General features: G+C 55.4%; 2 protein-coding genes across 2 annotated transcripts in view; both read right to left on the bottom strand.

Annotated features, from left to right (window-relative positions):
* Positions 1-1131: 1131 nt before the first annotated feature.
* SPATA32 (spermatogenesis associated 32) lies at positions 1132-9154 on the bottom strand. Its single transcript, XM_054709138.1, has 5 exons — positions 9053-9154; positions 4352-4406; positions 3082-3451; positions 1774-2741; positions 1132-1248 (listed from the first exon to the last, which is right to left on the bottom strand). Exons 1-5 carry the CDS (start codon positions 9063-9065, stop codon positions 1146-1148), a joined length of 1509 nt encoding a protein of 502 aa, XP_054565113.1. The 5' UTR covers positions 9066-9154; the 3' UTR covers positions 1132-1145.
* A 1992-nt stretch (positions 9155-11146) lies between these two features.
* MAP3K14 (mitogen-activated protein kinase kinase kinase 14) overlaps positions 11147-16609 on the bottom strand; it is a 42125-nt gene continuing 36662 nt past the window's right edge. The window contains exons 11-16 of the mRNA XM_008149240.3: positions 15712-15862; positions 14064-14441; positions 13817-13923; positions 13197-13341; positions 12018-12118; positions 11147-11714 (exon numbers count right to left, since the gene is read on the bottom strand). Of these exons, the coding sequence (XP_008147462.2) occupies positions 11550-11714; positions 12018-12118; positions 13197-13341; positions 13817-13923; positions 14064-14441; positions 15712-15862 (1047 nt within the window). The 3' untranslated portion in view covers positions 11147-11549. The remainder of the gene's footprint in view (positions 11715-12017; positions 12119-13196; positions 13342-13816; positions 13924-14063; positions 14442-15711; positions 15863-16609) is intronic.

A 16609-nucleotide genomic window follows, 5' to 3' on the forward strand; every position in this document is an offset into this window, starting at 1 on the left:
ACACCCCTGGCCAGCCCTTCCCAGACACCGCTCCATCCTTTCCTCCTCCCTCCTCCCCATCTCCTGCCCCCCTCTCCGCTGGCCCCCAGCCCATCCTTAACTGCTGGCCCCTCCCTAATCCCGTTCTCCCAGACCTTGGGTGCCTCCCTTCCCAGCCTCCTCTCACGGTGGCCAGGCCCCTGAGCATCTGCAAGGCTGGGCTTTCACTTGACAGGGAGCCTTGGTCCAGAGTGGGGCTTGGTCCAGGCTGACCAGAGCCCGTGTCATGGCACTGCCTCCCCTCCTCTCTCTCTCCCTGACTTCCCTCTTCACACCCATGTCCATCCCCACACTCAGAATTCCGTTCCCTCTTTTGCTGCCATTTCTCTCCTCTTCCAGAACCTTCCCCACATTGCCCACCTCCCCCTAATGTGGGGAGGCTTGTGCATCTGTGTGTATATCTAGTACGTTTGTGCTGATGCGCTTGTGTGCATGGCATGTGTGGAGCGTGCTTCCTCTGTCTTTGTGTGGGTGTGTTATGTGAGTTGCCTGTCTGTATGATGTGCTGGTCAGCTGGGAATATGTGTGTGCGTGTGTGTGTCTGGGTTGCATGCACTATTACACATGGCTCCCCTCTACATTTTGGGGTATCTCTAACTCCAGGCTGTGGGGTCCTGGAGGGCCACTCCTCCAGCTTCATTATTTCCCTCCTTCCAGCCCCAGGACACCATCCTTCCTCACGGAGAGAAGCAGGAGAAAGAACTCCCTTCAGTTACCTTCTTGCCTGCTCAGCCCGCACGCCCCTCCCCCGAGACTCTCTCCTTAGATGTCCCCGATGTGTCCCTGGCTTCAGGCCACGGGGAAGCCCCATTTTATGCTCTAAGGACCTGAGCCTCAGAGAGGGCACTGAGGCCTCCCCAAGACTAGTCATGAGTCTGTTGATGATATGGAGGCTAGGGGGGTGCAGGTAAAGTGGAACTACCTGTGGGGAGTGAGCAGGGACAAACGGGGCTGGTAGAGCCCTCGGGGGGGCAGGGGGACCTGGGGTAGTTAAAAAATGGGGGTGGCATCCCTAAAAAATCGAGACAAGGACTTCGCAGCCAGGTGAGTTCACTGGTTCAGGAGCTTCTGCAGAAAAGGTCTGAGCCGGGGCAGCACTGGAGGCTTTATTGGTTTTGTTTAGTCATATCTCTGGGGGAAGAAGTGGGCAACAGCTTAAAATGGATTTTCAGCATCAGTGGATGCTCTTTCTTGGTTCCCGGCGTGGAGCTGCAATGCAAAAGAGAGGGTGTGACTTGGGCTCCCGTGAGAGGGGCAAGGGAGAGGGATGAGCCCAGAGGCCGCTCTGGGGAGGGCACTGGGGCAAGAGGAACAATTCCTGCCGCACGCTGATGGGCAGCTGACATTGCCCTGTGTCCATGCACCACTAGAAAGCAAGGGGTGCCGGAGAACCCCTTTCCCTCACTGGCCACTCGATGGAAGTGTCCTGGGCCCAGGGCTGGAGCCATCAGGTGCTTGGCATGGAAGACATTAGCCTGAGCATTTCTGATGAGGGACAGGTCATCTGCCCGCTGGGTGAGAAGCTTCCTAATGCTAGAATGGCCCTTCCCATGTTGAACCCAGGTCCCTGGCGAGCCCTGGAGTGCTCCCTCTCCAAGGTCCCCAGGCCTCCTCCAGCCCACTCCTTCCTCCACCCAGCCCCTCATCCCACTGTTCCCTGTCCTCATGAAACTGTGAGGAGCGGGCCCACCCCACACATCCTCGCACAGCCTCCTCTGTGCCAGCCTCACTTACTCTTTCCTGTCTCCATTCAGTGAAGAGGACCTGGCCGGGGCCCGGATAAACTTGATTTTCCCTTTAAAGGCGGTCCTTTGGGGCTCCGGCTTGCTAAAGTCAAAGTAAGGGCGAAGGGTCTTGTCTTCCTGCTTGGAAGATTCCTGTGGCTCTCCGGCTTCCAGAGACTTCTCGGGTGGCCTCTCTTGCAAGTCAGAGAGCTTTTCCTGCTCTGGCTCCTCCTGGGCAAGCAGGGTGGTGCTCTCTACCATGGGCACCGCAGGAGGCTCCACGGCCTTCTGGGGGGCAGGTTTCATCATGTGCTCCAAACAGGGCAAGTCCCTGTTGCTGGAGGAGGCTATGGCCAGGGAAGATGCGAAGTTGACCAGATCTTGTAAGTTGATAGCTGGTGTGAGAATGGGGGAGGGCAAGTGAGTGCTTGACGGCTGCTGGGTGCCTGGTTCTGAAAGCTCTGGCTGGGTGCTTGCGTCCTGGAACTGCTTTATGGGGACCGGCTGGGGGACTGACTTCTGGCTCAGGTGGCAGGCGGTCATATCTATGCTCTCGCCACGCTGCATGCCGGTCTCCATTTGCAGGTTGTATTCTGAGGCCTGGGTATCTTTGTCTGCCCAGAAGAGGTGCTTGGAAGTCTGCACAAAGATGGAGCGATGGGAGCTGTCCACTTGTTCCTCGTCCGTGATACTCGGGTACGTGATGGAGCTTGACCTCACATTCCACGGTTGGATGTTCTGTGTTGGCGCCCTCTTGAGGGGCCGGAGGGATTCTTCCCTGGACCTCTGTTCCCCCAGGTCTTCACTGAAGAGCTTCGAGCTGGAGTCCAGCTTGGCCTCAGGCTTAAGCATGGGGTAGATCTCCAACGGCGGGCCACACTCCAATGGCGGCATAGCCTCGGCCTCCTGCTTCAGTTTTGTGTCTTGTTCCAGGTCCTCGTTAGGTGGGAGATTCAAGTCTGGCAATTCATCTTCCTTCTGAAAAGTTTCAACTGAAAGCTGAGGAGGCCCCTGCTCCTAGGGTCCTTCCCTTGCACCAATTCCCTGCCCTGCTCCCCTGACCCCAACCCTCGCACGCAGGGGCGCGCACGTGCACACGCGCGCGCACACACACACACACATACACACACACTGTTCACTTCCTCCCCAAACTTGCCTCTTTGCAGAGACCTCCTGGGGAAGGGAGGTGGTGTGAGCAGGTCAATAGCGGTTTGGTACTAGGGTCCCAGAATTGTCAAGGCTAGGGGCTGGTTAGAATTTAGGGAAGATGGGCCTTGTCTACCACCTCTCCATAAGAGGTGACCCGGCCCACCGTTACCTCTTTCCCATCTTCCTCTTGTGCAGGCTGGAGCTCTTCTTGTGCAGGCTGGATCTCATCTTGTTCGGGCTGGATTTCATCTTGTTCGGGCTGGATTTCATCTTGTTCGGGCTGGATTTCATCTTGTTCGGGCTGGATCTCATCTAGTTCGGGCTGGATCTCATCTTGTTCGGGCTGGATCTCCTCTTGTTCGGGCTGGAGTTCCTCTTGTTCAGGCTGTATTTCATCTTGTTCAGGCTGGATTTCATCTTGTTCAGGCTGGATTTCATCTTGTTCAGGCTGGATTTCATCTTGTTCAGGCTGGAGTTCCTCTTGTTCAGGCTGGAGATGCTCCTGTGAAGGCTGGAGCTGGTGTTGGCTTAAGTCAATCCTAAGACAGAAGGAGACAGATTGGGTGACAGGGCTCCACGGGGTTGGTGGGATGGCTTTAGCGGGGAGGGGGATCCTTCTACAGGGGATGGCAAGATGCCCCCAGCTTATCTACTCCCCTGGCTGTCCCCACTCCCACTAAGAATTCTGGAGTTGTAGTCTCAAACTTTAGTGAGTTTAGAAAGTGTCCGGAGAGCTTGCCAAGTTGTCTCCCTGGCCCCCCACAAGGAGGGACCCAACTGGTTGGAGGCGAGGCCCACGAATCTGCATTTTAATCAAGCATCTCAGTCAGCTGATGCGGCTCCCTTGGAGGACCCGTGCCCAGGAAGTGGCTCCTCATAGAAGGAAAAGCCCAGAGCACTGCCTTTCCCCAACCTGCTCAGTCCCAGCTCGGCAGATGTGAAGAGCAGAGGTGTGTGTGTGTGTGTGTGTGTGCGTGTGTGCATAGGGTTCCCTCAGTCTTGTGGGCCATGTGCTGCCATCTTGGCCCCTTGCCTTCAGTGCTCAGCCATGGGACCCCCTCTCCTTCCTTAGGCACCTGCCCAACCCCAACTCGGACAGCTCTGACCTTAGAGCAAGGTGGATCTAAGGGGTCAGGTCCCATCCACGTCCCTGGGTATGTCTCACTACCCCCTTAGTCCTCCTCCAAGATCAGAGACTGGAGACAGAAGCAGGAGGGGGTGCTACCCACAGTCCCCGCCCCCTGGACCCCCCCCCCCCGCCCCGCCCCATGGCCTTTTGGCCTGGATACTATCCTTGGGGAGATTTTGAAAATATATGGAGGGAGATACTGGGTTGGGAGGGTACACGAAAACGTGGCAGTGGTGGCAAGTGGGGATAAGGGTTGGCGGTCCTGGAAGGTGGGGGAGAGGTCCTCCAATGATGGGGGCCTGGTTCTCACTGTGTTTCCACTATGTCCACCGAATCCTTGCTACAGCAGGGAAACCCATCAGCACCTGGCAGAAAGAAGGTGGGGAGGGGTTCTGGAACATGGGCTGTTGGCGATGCTTCGGCCATCCGCTCCATCTCTCTCCGTTCCTCACCTTGACCCATTTGCCGTTCCCTCTCCCATCTTAACCCTCGTTTCCTCCCTCTTCCTAGCCAGTGTCAGCAGACATGAAGACCTATCCTCCATGTCCGCTCCCCTCCACTTGCCATGCTGGTCCATGCTGGCCCTCCGTAAGGGTGAATGCTGGCAGTACTCAGGTCCATTTACTGAGAACTACTAACCCAGGCATTATGCTGAGCACTTTCTGTGCTTTATCTCGTTGATTCAACAGAAAAGAGGTTCATTTGCCCAAGGTCCTTCAGCTGATCATTCAGGAAGTCAGCACGTGAATGCAGATTGGACTCAGGAAACTCAAGTGCCCTGTCCTGCATGCTGTCCTACCCAGGAGCCTGGAACTGTGCGGGGTTCCCCGTCATGTCCACATGAGCCTTCCTCATCTCCCTCCATTCCTGTCCCTCTGTCCCTTTCTCCACTCTCTTCCAGCCAGGCTTCAGATCTGCCACTCAACCTACCCCTGTCCCTCCTATCCCGAAGTCCATCCTCTCTTCCCCTGGCTTCTCACCCCATCACATCCTGGGGTCATCCATCCCCAACTCTGGGCCCAGGCTCTCAACCCAGGTGATGCTGACACGGATCTGATTATTTAGGAGCTCTGATAACCCTCCACAGAGACTCCTTGGGGAAGGTCTTCCCACGCAGGTTTTTGGCACATTCGATCCCTCCCTGGAGATTTATGTCTTTTACTGCAAAAGCTTTTTTTCTTCTTCAGTCTCTGGGGGTGGGAGGCAGCAGGCTGTCCCATTCCTTGATCCCCAGGGTAGTGGGTAGGGGTTAATGGTGAAGTCATCACGGCAATGGGCAAGCTGGGTTCCCATGAGCCTGGAGCGTGGCAGGAAGTGACAACCCTGGCTCTGGTTGAGAACTGCTCCCAGGATTATATCAAAAGGATCAGGATGTGCTGTGGCCTCTTCCCAGAGATGTAGAGGTTGAGGAGGGTCCTTGCCTGGCTGGTCCTGGGACTTGGGCACTTCGGTATCCAGCCAGGGCCATGGGATCCTGGATGAAATGGGCTAGAAGTCTGCACCACCATGGACAGTTCTCTTCAGAACCCTTCACCTCCTCCATGATCACACGCCCTTGGCTTCCTCCCCACCTCGCTCATCATCTTCAGCTTCACCTGCCCAAGTGCTGCTCCTCCCAGGCCTCTGACCTCTCAGCCTTCCTTGCCTGTTTACCAAGTTTCCCTATCTATTGAGTCAACATCCTGCAGCCTTAATCCTTCCATGAACAGCAACTGGAGGCGGATGGGAGGAAAAGTGATTATAGTGTGGACCTCACAGCAGCACTGGGGGTTGGAAACAAAAGTCGGAGTTTGACTCAACTCGGGACTTCTGTGGCATTCTGTAGTATGTGAAATAATTTCAATTTCTAATTGCCGATTGCTAGTAAATAGAAATGTATTGATCTTGCAACTGTCCTAAAATCCTACAAGTTCTAGTTTTATTTTTTAATAGATTCATAGGTTTTCTACATAAATAATAACGTGTGTGACTCAAGACAGTCTTACTTCTTCCTTTCCAATCTAGGTGTCTCTTTATTTCCTTTTCTTTCTTTCTTTCTACTTATTTATTTATTTATTTATTTATTTTTATTGATTTCTTACAGAGAGGAAGGGAGAGAGATAGAGAGCTAGAAACATTGATGAGAGAGAAACATCCATCAGCTGCCTCCTGCACACCCCCTACTGGGGATGTGCCCGCAACCAAGCTACGTGCCCTTGACCAGAATTGAACCTGGGACCTTTCAGTCCGCAGGCTGACGCTCTATCCACTGAGCCAAACTGGTTTCAGTTATTTCCTTTTCTGGCCTTACTGCACTGAGAACAATCTCCAATACAATGCTGAATGAAGTGCAGAGTGGACATCCTTGCTTTGTTCCTGAGCTTAGGGAGAAAGCATTCAGTAGATCACCACTAAGTATGATGTTGGCTGTAGTTTTTCTTTTTTTAAAAAAATATTTTTATTGATTTCAGAGAGGAAGGGGAAGGGAGAGATAGAAACATCAATGATGAGGGAGAATCACTGATTAGCTGCCTCCTGCATGTCCCACACTGGGGATTGAGCCTGCAACCCAGGCATGTGCCCTTGACTGGAATCGAACCTGGGACCCTTCAGTCCGCAGGCCGACGCTCTATCCACTGAGCCACACTGGCCAGGCTGGCTGTAGTTTTTCTTATAGATGCCTTTTATTGGGTTGACAACGTTCCCTTCTATTCCTGGTTTACTTAGTGTTTAGTTAGGAAGGGATGTTGGATTTTGTCCGATGCTTTCTTTAAATTATTGAGATTATCATATAGTTTTCCTTTTATTTTCAGTTAACATATTGTTATATATAGCATGTTACATGTTAACATGAATACTATTATATATTTTCTGTTAATAATTCATTTTATGGTGAAATACACTGATTAAAAATTTTAAAAAATTAATCTTGCATTCCTGGAATAAACCTCATTTCATCATAATGTATTATCTTTTTATACACTCTTGAATCTGATTTGCTATTTTTCTTTTTTAGAATTTTCACATATACACTGGGTGGCCAGATTATTATGATCTCTGAACGCATAATAATCTGGCCACCCAGTGTATATCCTATATAATAAAAGGCTAATATACAAATTGTCCCCTCGACCAGGAGTTTGACTAGCAGGCAGGCAGGCCAATCGCTCATGTCTCCTTTTCCTGGCCAGGCTGGCCAGACCCCACCCATGCACGAATTTCATGCACCGGGCCTCTAAAATATATATATATATATATATACACACACACACACACACACACACACACACACACAGACATACACTGAGTGGCCAGATTATTATGTGTTCAGAGATCATAATAATCTGGCCACTCAGTGTATGTTCATGAGGTATACTAGTGTGTAATTTTCTTTTCTTATAATACCTTTATCAGATTTTGATATGAGAGTAATATTGGCCTCAGAGAATGAGTTGAGAAGTATTCCCTCTTCAGGACTTGTAGGATTTTAGGACAGTTGCAAGATCAATACATTTCTGAGTTTGTGTAAAATTGGTATTATTTCTTCTTTATGTTTGATAGAATTACTGAGGCTGTCAAGAGCAGGATTTTCCCTTCATCTCCACTTTCTTCTACTTCTTCACCCACATTCATAACACTTAGATTCACTATCAAATAGTTTTGTTTTCGGACAAACTCAGCTGCTCTTCCATTATCAATAGCAATGCTTGCTTTTATCACTACCAAATAACCTTGTTGTTCATTGCCCTGGTACAGTTTTGTGCAGTCTTTATAAAAAAATAAAATAAATGCAATGCCTTTACTCTTCCTGGTGTCTTTAACTTTCATTACAGTGACCTTTACAGTTTTTGCCATACTTGGAAAATATCCGGTGTGTCATTGTTGGTCAGGGAAACGGCAAGTTGGATACATACACTGTGCTTTTACTTGGGGCCAATCCATCTCTCGTTTCTTCAGGGGGGGCGGGCCAGGAGTCTGAAGAGCGTGAATGAGCCCTCAGCTCAGTTGGGGTTCAGCCCTGGACTCTCCCTTGCCCTTCGCAGCGGCCTTGGCATCATGGGTACTGGGAAGGGTCAGGTGCCGCAGATGAGAAGGCGCTGTAGCCGGTCCATGGCTCTCCTTAGACCCAGAGCTGGAGGTGTGCCCAGCCGGGGGCTGTGGCTGACCTACATTTTACGTTCAGTTAACTCATCAGACCCAGGCCTACTTCGCATAAGCATAACCCCTGAAGGGGGTGTAATAAATGCAGGAGTGACTTAAAATGTCTGCATAAATTTGTTACCCCACAAATTTGGGGAAGGGGATAAGCTGCTCTCTGGTTGTTGGTTTTGGGCACAGTTTATTCTTTTTTGTATGCATTGGTTTTTGGCGCATTTTAAAATGCTGGCCCATGTATGTTTTCCAGGGAGAGAAGGCCCTGAGGGAAAAGCCCTCATTCCAGTGGGGGTCTGCGCCCCCATGATCAGAAACTGGGGAGACCCAGGGCCCTGAGGGCAAACATCGTTGCCCCTTTGCACAGTGAAGCGTGCAAAGCACAGAGGTGCTCCTGAAACAGCGGTTCAAGCGCATTGCTTTTCGCTTCCGGCAAACGTTCCAAGCCTCAGTCAGGGACAGCTAACCGTGATTGGAGCGTGATTGGAGCGGCTGTCTGCAGTTTGGATAATTCAGGAGTCGTTTTCTGGGCACAAGGCTGTTCTTAGAACCTCTGGGCAAGAACCCTCCGAATCTGCGGCCTTCACCCCAAGGTGTACATGCCTGCCCGTGCACACGCAGGCTACTGCACCGCACAGGGCCCAGGCCTTGGGAGTTGGGGCTGCGCCCCCGCCGCGAGGGTGGCCAGGGCTTTGGCGGGAGTCGCCCTTCCTCCGGTGCACACCCCCAACCCCCTTCCCGCCTTGAGGAGCAGGGGCAGGAGCGCGGGCCCAGGACTCTTCCCCTCCTCGCCCTGCCCCTCCCTTTCCCTTTTCCCGCCCACTCCACGCCGAGCATCCCTTCGCACCCCGCCCGCCCCGCGGCGCCCGCCCGCGCCCACCTGTCATCCCCATGCAGACCGAGTAGGCGACCAGGAGGCTCTGGCGGGGAGGCGGGGAGGGATGGTGGCTGCTGCCCCTCCGCCTCCTGTGCTCTTTGGTTGGGGGGGCGGTGGAGACGCTGTGGGCGCCGGTGCCTGTGATGTCGCTGCCTCTGTGACGTCCCGGCGAGTCCCGTGGGCAGGGAACCGCGCCCACGATTTCCGGCGCGTGGGTGGGCGCGGCCTTTAAGGGGCGGGCTCCGAGGAGGCCCCGCCCCCTCGTTCCGGCCCGGAGCCCCAGCCGGGAGCCCAGGCAGCTCTGCTCCTCACAGCAGGCCCCGGGCAGAGAGGAGGGCTGGGCCTGGGTAAGCCTGGGTCTCCCGGACTGGCCTTTGCACCCGTTCCGGCCCAAGGCCGCTGCCCTGTGTACCCAGGACCCCTCCAAGAACTCACGGAACCTCCGACCTTTACCCCAAGGTGGGCGGGTATGCCCCTGCGCACGTGTGTACACACACACACACACACATCTCTCTCTCTCACTCACTTGTGCACAGCTCCAGGGGGTGTGGAACCCGATGAGACAAGGCACCCTGTGTGCTGGTGGCATCCACCCTCAGGCAGGCTCCTACCATCTGGGTCCCCACTCTGAGAAGTCACCTCTGATCACAGGCAGGCCTCAGGAGGTGGCTGGAAGGGCTGGGAGTCCAGGGTCCCCCCCGCCCCCCTTTGTTCTGGGCATGCAGTATGCCCACTATCCATGCCTGGTCAGTGCCCAGGCCTTTTCTTCTTCGTTGTCCTCCCTTCGGCCTGGCAGTGTTTGGCAGGGACTTCCCTGCTGCCACCGGTGGGGCATCTTGCCAAACTGGTCTGATGGCTAGCTCAGAGGGGGGACTGGAAGCACCTACTGGGAGTGGTGGGAAAAGCAGCCCCACTCCAAGGTTGAAAGCCGTCCTTGCCCCAAACACAGGGCAGACTTGACAAGATCCCACCATGAAGGCAAAGGGAAGCAGCTGTTAGGATCCGAGTCTTTGCAAGCCGGCGACGAGTGGAGAGAGCCATGGTCGGAATACGTGTCATCACTCCAAACTTTATTGCTCACAGAGTACCCTACAACTCGAACTCTGCAGTTCTTCATGTACTGGGGGCCGGGGTCTCTCCCTGGGGAGCAGGATGGCTCCTTGTAGATAACTGGACAGAGGGCACCTTGGCAAGACTTGGGGACAAGATTCCTGAAGGAGGAATCTCAGGGGATTGATACCCCCTCATCCCCAGGGGCTGAGACTAGCAGGCCCCCCAACTCCCAATGATTCACAGTTGATTAATGCTACATGAGTCCTGATCAGCTTCCCCCCTGAAGACGCTGGACTGGGGCAATGAAGAGGAATTGGGGGGTGGGGGGAGGCTCATCTTAAATCTGGAGGTTTGAAGGCATCACATGTGTGGAGACAGGTCAAGACTTGAGTCCCTTCACCCCATCTCCTAGTCTGCTTGTGCTAGTGACCTGCCCTCTTGGAGGGCAGCCGTGAAAGTGCTTTGAGGTCATCAGAGTGCAAAGTGCAGCTGGCAGTGCCCCCGTAGCCTGGGGCAGGGCAGGGTCAGTGTGGGCATGATGCCTGGGCTGTGTCTCGGGAAGCTGGTGTGCAAGATGTTGAAAGCCGTGGCTCGGGTAACAGTAGCGCCTACATCTGCTGCTTTCTTTCCCGTCTATCATGCCGTATCCCCAGGCATTTCCTGTCAGGGAGGTCTCATGCCCGTCACCCTTCACCTTTACAGATGAGGGACTGAGTGCCAGCCAGGGCAGTGCTGGGCCTGCGGTCGGGGCCCAGCGCCTGCTGCCCTGGGGAAGACGTGGCCAGCAGCCAAGGGGCACGTACGTGCGGACTGAGAACCACGTCACTGAAACACCTTCTTTGGTCCTTGGCTGAAGCGGAGTTTGGCACAGGACCCGCGTTGCAATACCCTGAAGAACGTGGTGCATTCTCCCAGGGAGACTTCCCAGCCAGGCCTTCCTCCCTCCCTCTCTGTCTGAAGAGTGGCCAGGCCAGGCCAGGCCAGGGGGTCAGAAGGTCCCGTTTACCCAAGGCTGGGCACACCTGCACCTGGCCCTGTGCTGGCCCTGGGTCTTTAGGCACTTGACACCCTCCTTCCTGCGTAGAGGCTGAGGGGCTCACCCACCGGCCGGTCCCCGACTGGGCCCCAAACTGCTCTCCCCTGACAAGGGGTCACTGACCCAAAGGGCCAGGCCAGCTCGTTTGAACCAGGGCAGAGAAGACCCTCTCTGTTCCCTGTGGGAAGAGGCCTCTTGACTTCCTCCTCCTCCTCACGTGGGCACGGGTGTTCTCTTGGTGGGTCAGGCAGGACGCAAGTGGGAGACCCTAGGAGGCATTTTGCTGGCGCCCCCTTTGCCTGGTCCCTCCGCTGAGATCCCTGGGAGCAGCCTGAGCCTGGCTCAGCGGCAGCATCGAGCCCCGAGAAGGAAGGCTGCTCTGGCTGAGTGGAGCCGGTGGCGGAGGCTGGGCTAGGGCCTGTTCTCCAGCTGGCCATGCTTGACCCTCCAACTCCAGGCGAAGCTGCCATCTGGGGCCAGGGTACACTGCAGGTCGATGCCCGAGTCTGGCACCTCCATGTCGTAGCGCACAGGCTGCCCGTCCTTGGTCACCAAGCTGAAGGCTGCGGCTGGGATCTGGGGCAGAGCAAGGCAGTGGGCCTGAGACAGCGGCCCTGGCCGCAGAAGCTGCCTAGACGTGTAAAGCCGCTGGTCTCCTCCCCCCAGCCCCGGGAGCTACCTCCCTCCAGCCAAGCAGTGCACCTGAGGGCACTACCTGACTTTCACCTGGTCCAAGGGTGGGTCCTGAGAACCCCTCAGTCACCACTGCCGGCCTTGCCCGGAGACCCTGGGGGACATCCAAGGCCAACTACTCTCTACAGGCCATTTCTACTTATTCAGAAGCCGTCCTCTGCCCCTGAGCGTGTACCTGCCCCTTACCTGGCTGCTGATGCCAGTTGCAATGTCTCCCACCTTGACCCGGTGGAACTCCCGGATGTGCAGGTGTTCACCATTGAGAGATTGTATTTGGACTTTCACACCTAGAATGCAAGCAAGGTGACTGTCAGGAAAGCGACTGCTGGCTCCCTAGGGAGCCCTAAGTAGAGGGAAGCAGGCCGGCTATGAGGAAGCTGCATCGGTGATATTTAGCCTGGAGTGGCCCTGAGGTTATACCCTTGCTAGGTCTTCCTGGCCATTTTCTGTCAATACCAGAATTGGCGCTGAGGTTATACCCTTGCTAGGTCTTCCTGGCCATTTTCTGTCAATACCAGAATTGGCGCTGCACAGAGCAAAGAGCTAAAGGTGGCTCCCAGGGGGACGTAGTACTCCAGCGCGCACACAAAGCAGGAAGGAACTGGCAACAAAGATTCCTGAGTTAGACTGCAGGCAACTTAGATTGTGATGTTCCCTGAGCTGAGAGGCCTCTGGCCAGGCGGTGCGGGCTTGCTAACCATGAGTCACACTGGCCCTGGCGAGGGCCAGGGACTGTGAGCTGATGAAACCCTAGTTCTACTGAAATCACAACACAATTTACGCAACCAAGCTCGAAAATTAAGTTCTATAATTTCTCTCTGCAATTCTGACTTCAGATCCCAGAGGAGGATCCCAGCAACCTCGTTCAGAGACATTCATCGCTCAGTTTCTTGATTCCAGGCCAAGGCTCTTGACTCTTGACTTCTGAGACTCTATCCACAGCCCACAAGGGGCCACGGTCCCTCTGCCCCAGCAGGAAAGGACGAGCAGGGCCTCTGCTCTAAACCCGTGGTCGGCAAACCGCGGCTCGCGAGCCACATGCGGCTCTTTGGCCCCTTGAGTGTGGCTCTTCCACAAAATACCACGGCCTGGGCAAGTCTATTTTGAAGAAGTGGCGTTAGAAGAAGTTTAAGTTTAAAAAATTTGGCTCTCAAAAGAGATTTCAATCGTTGATATTTGGCTCTGTTGACTCAGGAGTTTGCTGACCACTGCTCTAAATGGACTTAATGCCAAGTACTTCAAGTTCTGGGTGCCAGGAGCCTTCCTCCCTTCGCCATGTGCCAGAGGAAGGGAGACAAAGCTCTCCGGCTTCCTACTCCCCGGTGGGTCAGGTGCTGGGGGCTGCTGAGCCGGTGGGTGTTGTACCATTGAAATAGCTTGGCGTGTCCGTGGGCCGCCCCCGGGCCAGCACCATGTTCCAGCTGGAGCTGCGAGCCTCGGCCTGGCTGCCCCACGAGTGCACGCCGGAACTCAGGGTGTCCCGCGAGCTCTGAGAGGCCTTGGACGGGTTCTGAAACAACAAGGGGGCGGGCACAGACTCAGGGTCCTGGCTCAGGGAACGGTCTCTGGCCTTGGTCTGCTTGGGGCAAAGGGGACCCGGGCCCGCCCCTGCAGTGAGGAATTGCTCTTGTTCTAGGTTGGTGTATGGCTCCACCAGGCACTTTTGGGGCTCAGTAGGAGGCTGAGGTCACGAGGGGCCCCTGAGCTGGAAGAGGGTGAGGACCTTTTCTATGGGGACCAGACCCAAGCCTCCTTCCCCACCATCCCCAGTGGCCAACCATTCCCTAGTGTCCAGCGGTGCAGGCTGGAGATGGATGGTCTCACTGAGAAACCAAGGCCCCCGCTCCAGTGAAGACCCCTCCCAGCAGGAAGGGTGACCCCATCACGCTCCCTTTCCTCACCCACCACTTGCACACGGCCCATTCACCAGCCGGACACGAAGCCACCTGCTCTGTGCCCTGGAGCCTGGTTCACGGCCGACTCACCTTTTCGCTGTCATCTGACAGGGAGAGGCTGTCGACGCTGAGGCACGAGAGAATTTGCTCCTGTTCCTCCAGAGAAAATGGCTGGGACAGGCTGTTCAGAAATAATTCTGCGAAACGAAGCAGAAGAAGGCTGTGAAAGAGTGGGAGGGGTCCGGCGGTGCGGCCAGGGGTCTTCCTGCACAGACTGCAGGGGCCGATCCCTGGGGAAGGGGCTGCAAGGAGGAAGCCTGGGGCCCAGGGGCCGTACCTATTTCCAGCTGCTGCAGTTCCTGCTCCGGGAAGGTGGCCTTCCGCTCTGGAGAGCTGGGGTTTTTGACGGGGGCTGGGTCCAGGGAGGACAGAGGCAAGGGTTCCCACATCCCAGACTCCTCCTTGCCCCAGTTCAGGCTTGGGCACTTGTTTCGCTCTGGGGGATCTGGAGGTAGAGGAGGTTGGAGCTTGGGGGCCCCGCCTGTGGTGTCCTCGGCTGGCTGGGGCCCCGGGGCCGCTGGTGAGAGCTCCCCCGGCTGGGCTGGAAGGGTCGGGTGAGGGTGGGCTGGGCGTGGTGGCGGGTGGGCTTGGAGTGCCTGCGGCAGATGTCTTGGCTCTTTGTACTCTCCCCTCCAAGGGCTCTTCAGACCGCCCACTGCAAAACAGAGACACGTGGTGAGGTGGCCCGGGCCGGCACCGCGCCGTGGGGAGGGCTCCGGCCTCACTGAGGGACACACTGCAGGAGGGCAGCGTGTGCTCCATCGGAGGCCTCTCCCATCGATGGCCGCCTACAACGGGAGGAGGACAGTATTTCTGATTTTTATTCAATTTCTCCCTAGGTCACAGCAGCAAGTTGAAAAAGGACAGAATTGGCTCCAGACAAGGACTTTGTTAATATTAATAGTCAAGAGAAGATTTAAAAACCATTCTGGGGTAACACCAACTCGGAGTTCCCAGCTAACTGGCCTCCCTGACCCCCTCTCTCTTACTCCTCCCTTTCCCACAGGCTTCCCCAGGGCACCATTTCTCTGGAGTGGGGGGCAGTTCAGCCCCTGAGCCATCCTTACAACGTCTGTGTTGGGGTTGGGGGCTACATAAGGCCCCTCTCCTGTTTTATTTATTCCCTTTTCATCCCCATAACCACTGCCTTTCCCCTGCCCACCTCCCAGGTAACATTCCATTATGTTCAATGTGCCATTTTGGGTTTGATCTCACTCTTGCAAAGTGTTTGTGGTTTTTATTTATCGATTTTTTAATGTACAAAAAGGCATTGGGTTGTAGGCCTCACTCAGCTGGTCCTCTTTCCACCCAGCACTATGGTTTTAAGCAGCCCGGCTGCTCTGTGAACACGGAGCTGCTCTAACTGCTGTGTGGTGCTCTGTGAGGCATCCCCCACCCTTGGCCTCTCTGCTCTCCCAGGGAAGGACACCCCACTGCACCCAGTCCCCCTCCCGCAAACGATGCTGCAGCGCCGTCCTCAGCGTGTCCCCTTAGGGATGTGGTGAGAATCCCTTTGGCAGCGTGCCCCCGAGTGGAGGGTGGCTCACAGGTCGGCAGGTGTCTGCCTGAGTGCTGACCAAGCGCTCAGCAGAGCCTGAGGCCTCCTGTCCCACATCCCCGTCAGTACTTGGTGCTGCCAACTTTCAGGCTCTCCCGCCCAAATGGCTGGAGAGTGACAGCTGGCTTTGTTGCACATTCTCTGATGACTAACGAGTTTGGGCCCCCTTTAGATGTTGTCACCCCCTCCCCCCAGCTCTTGAGCACTGCCTCTGCACAGTACTCCGCACTTTTATTCACATCAGTCTTACCAACAACCCTGAAGTTCTCCATGGGGAAACCAAGGCTCCGGCAGGCCGAGTGCCTTGCTCCTGACCACTACGCTAGCCGCAGCCTCTCTTGCCCTCCAGCCAGCACAGGGTTCTCACCTTGCTGCAGCGCCAGGTTGACTTTCCCCCCCAGCTCTAGCGCAGATGCTCGCTGGACAGGCTCTTTCCTCAGCCCCTCCTCGATGGCCTGGGCTGTGAGAGGGGTGCAGGAGGGCGGGATCTCCCTCACAGGCGGGGGCTCACTGGCAATCTGGGGGTCAAAAAGAAACATGTGAGGCCCGGCTGGCATGGCTTCATGGTTGAACGCTGACCTATGAACCAGGAGGTCACGGTTCGATTCCCAGTCAGGGCACATGCCCGGGTTGTGGGCTCGATCCCCAGTGTGGGGTGTGTAGGAGGCAGCTGCTCAATGATTCTCTCTCATCATTGATGTTTCCATCTCTCTCTCACTCTCCCTTTCTCTCTGAAATCAACAAAAATATATTTATAAAACAAAAAAGCAACATGTGAGGCCTGCCTCCCCCTCATTTCCCAGCACCCAGCTTTCTCTTCTTGCTTCTCTCCACTCTCCCCACCCTGCTGTGCTGGGGGGTTGGTCATAAGGACTGGAGTGGCCTGGGGTAGAGTGAGGGCTGAGACTTTTCCAAGAAAAGGGAAAAAAGAGGGGCAAGTAGAATAAGTTAGAGCCAGGCAGCAAGACACCCAGGACCTCCGGGCCCAGCCTCTCAGGAGGCAGGCAGAGGGAGCCCAGAGTGTAGACCTAAGAGAGCTCTGACCTGCGAGGAACTCAAGGAGATCCCTCACCTAGCATCTCCCCTTGGGCCCTCAGATTTGGGGGACACTTATTTTAGTCAGGATCCCACATTTATGAGGCCTCTTCCCTGTTCCCTGCTCCCACCTGCCACGGCAGAGCAGCTAAAATGCAAGGCCACCTCAAGGCTGCAGCCAGAGCCCCGTGGCCCTGCTGGCTGTCCCTCCTGGCTGTCTCAGCTGCTGT

This window comes from Eptesicus fuscus, chromosome 20 (genome assembly GCF_027574615.1).
Source record: "Eptesicus fuscus isolate TK198812 chromosome 20, DD_ASM_mEF_20220401, whole genome shotgun sequence".
In the NCBI taxonomy this organism is placed as follows: Eukaryota; Metazoa; Chordata; class Mammalia; order Chiroptera; family Vespertilionidae; genus Eptesicus; species Eptesicus fuscus.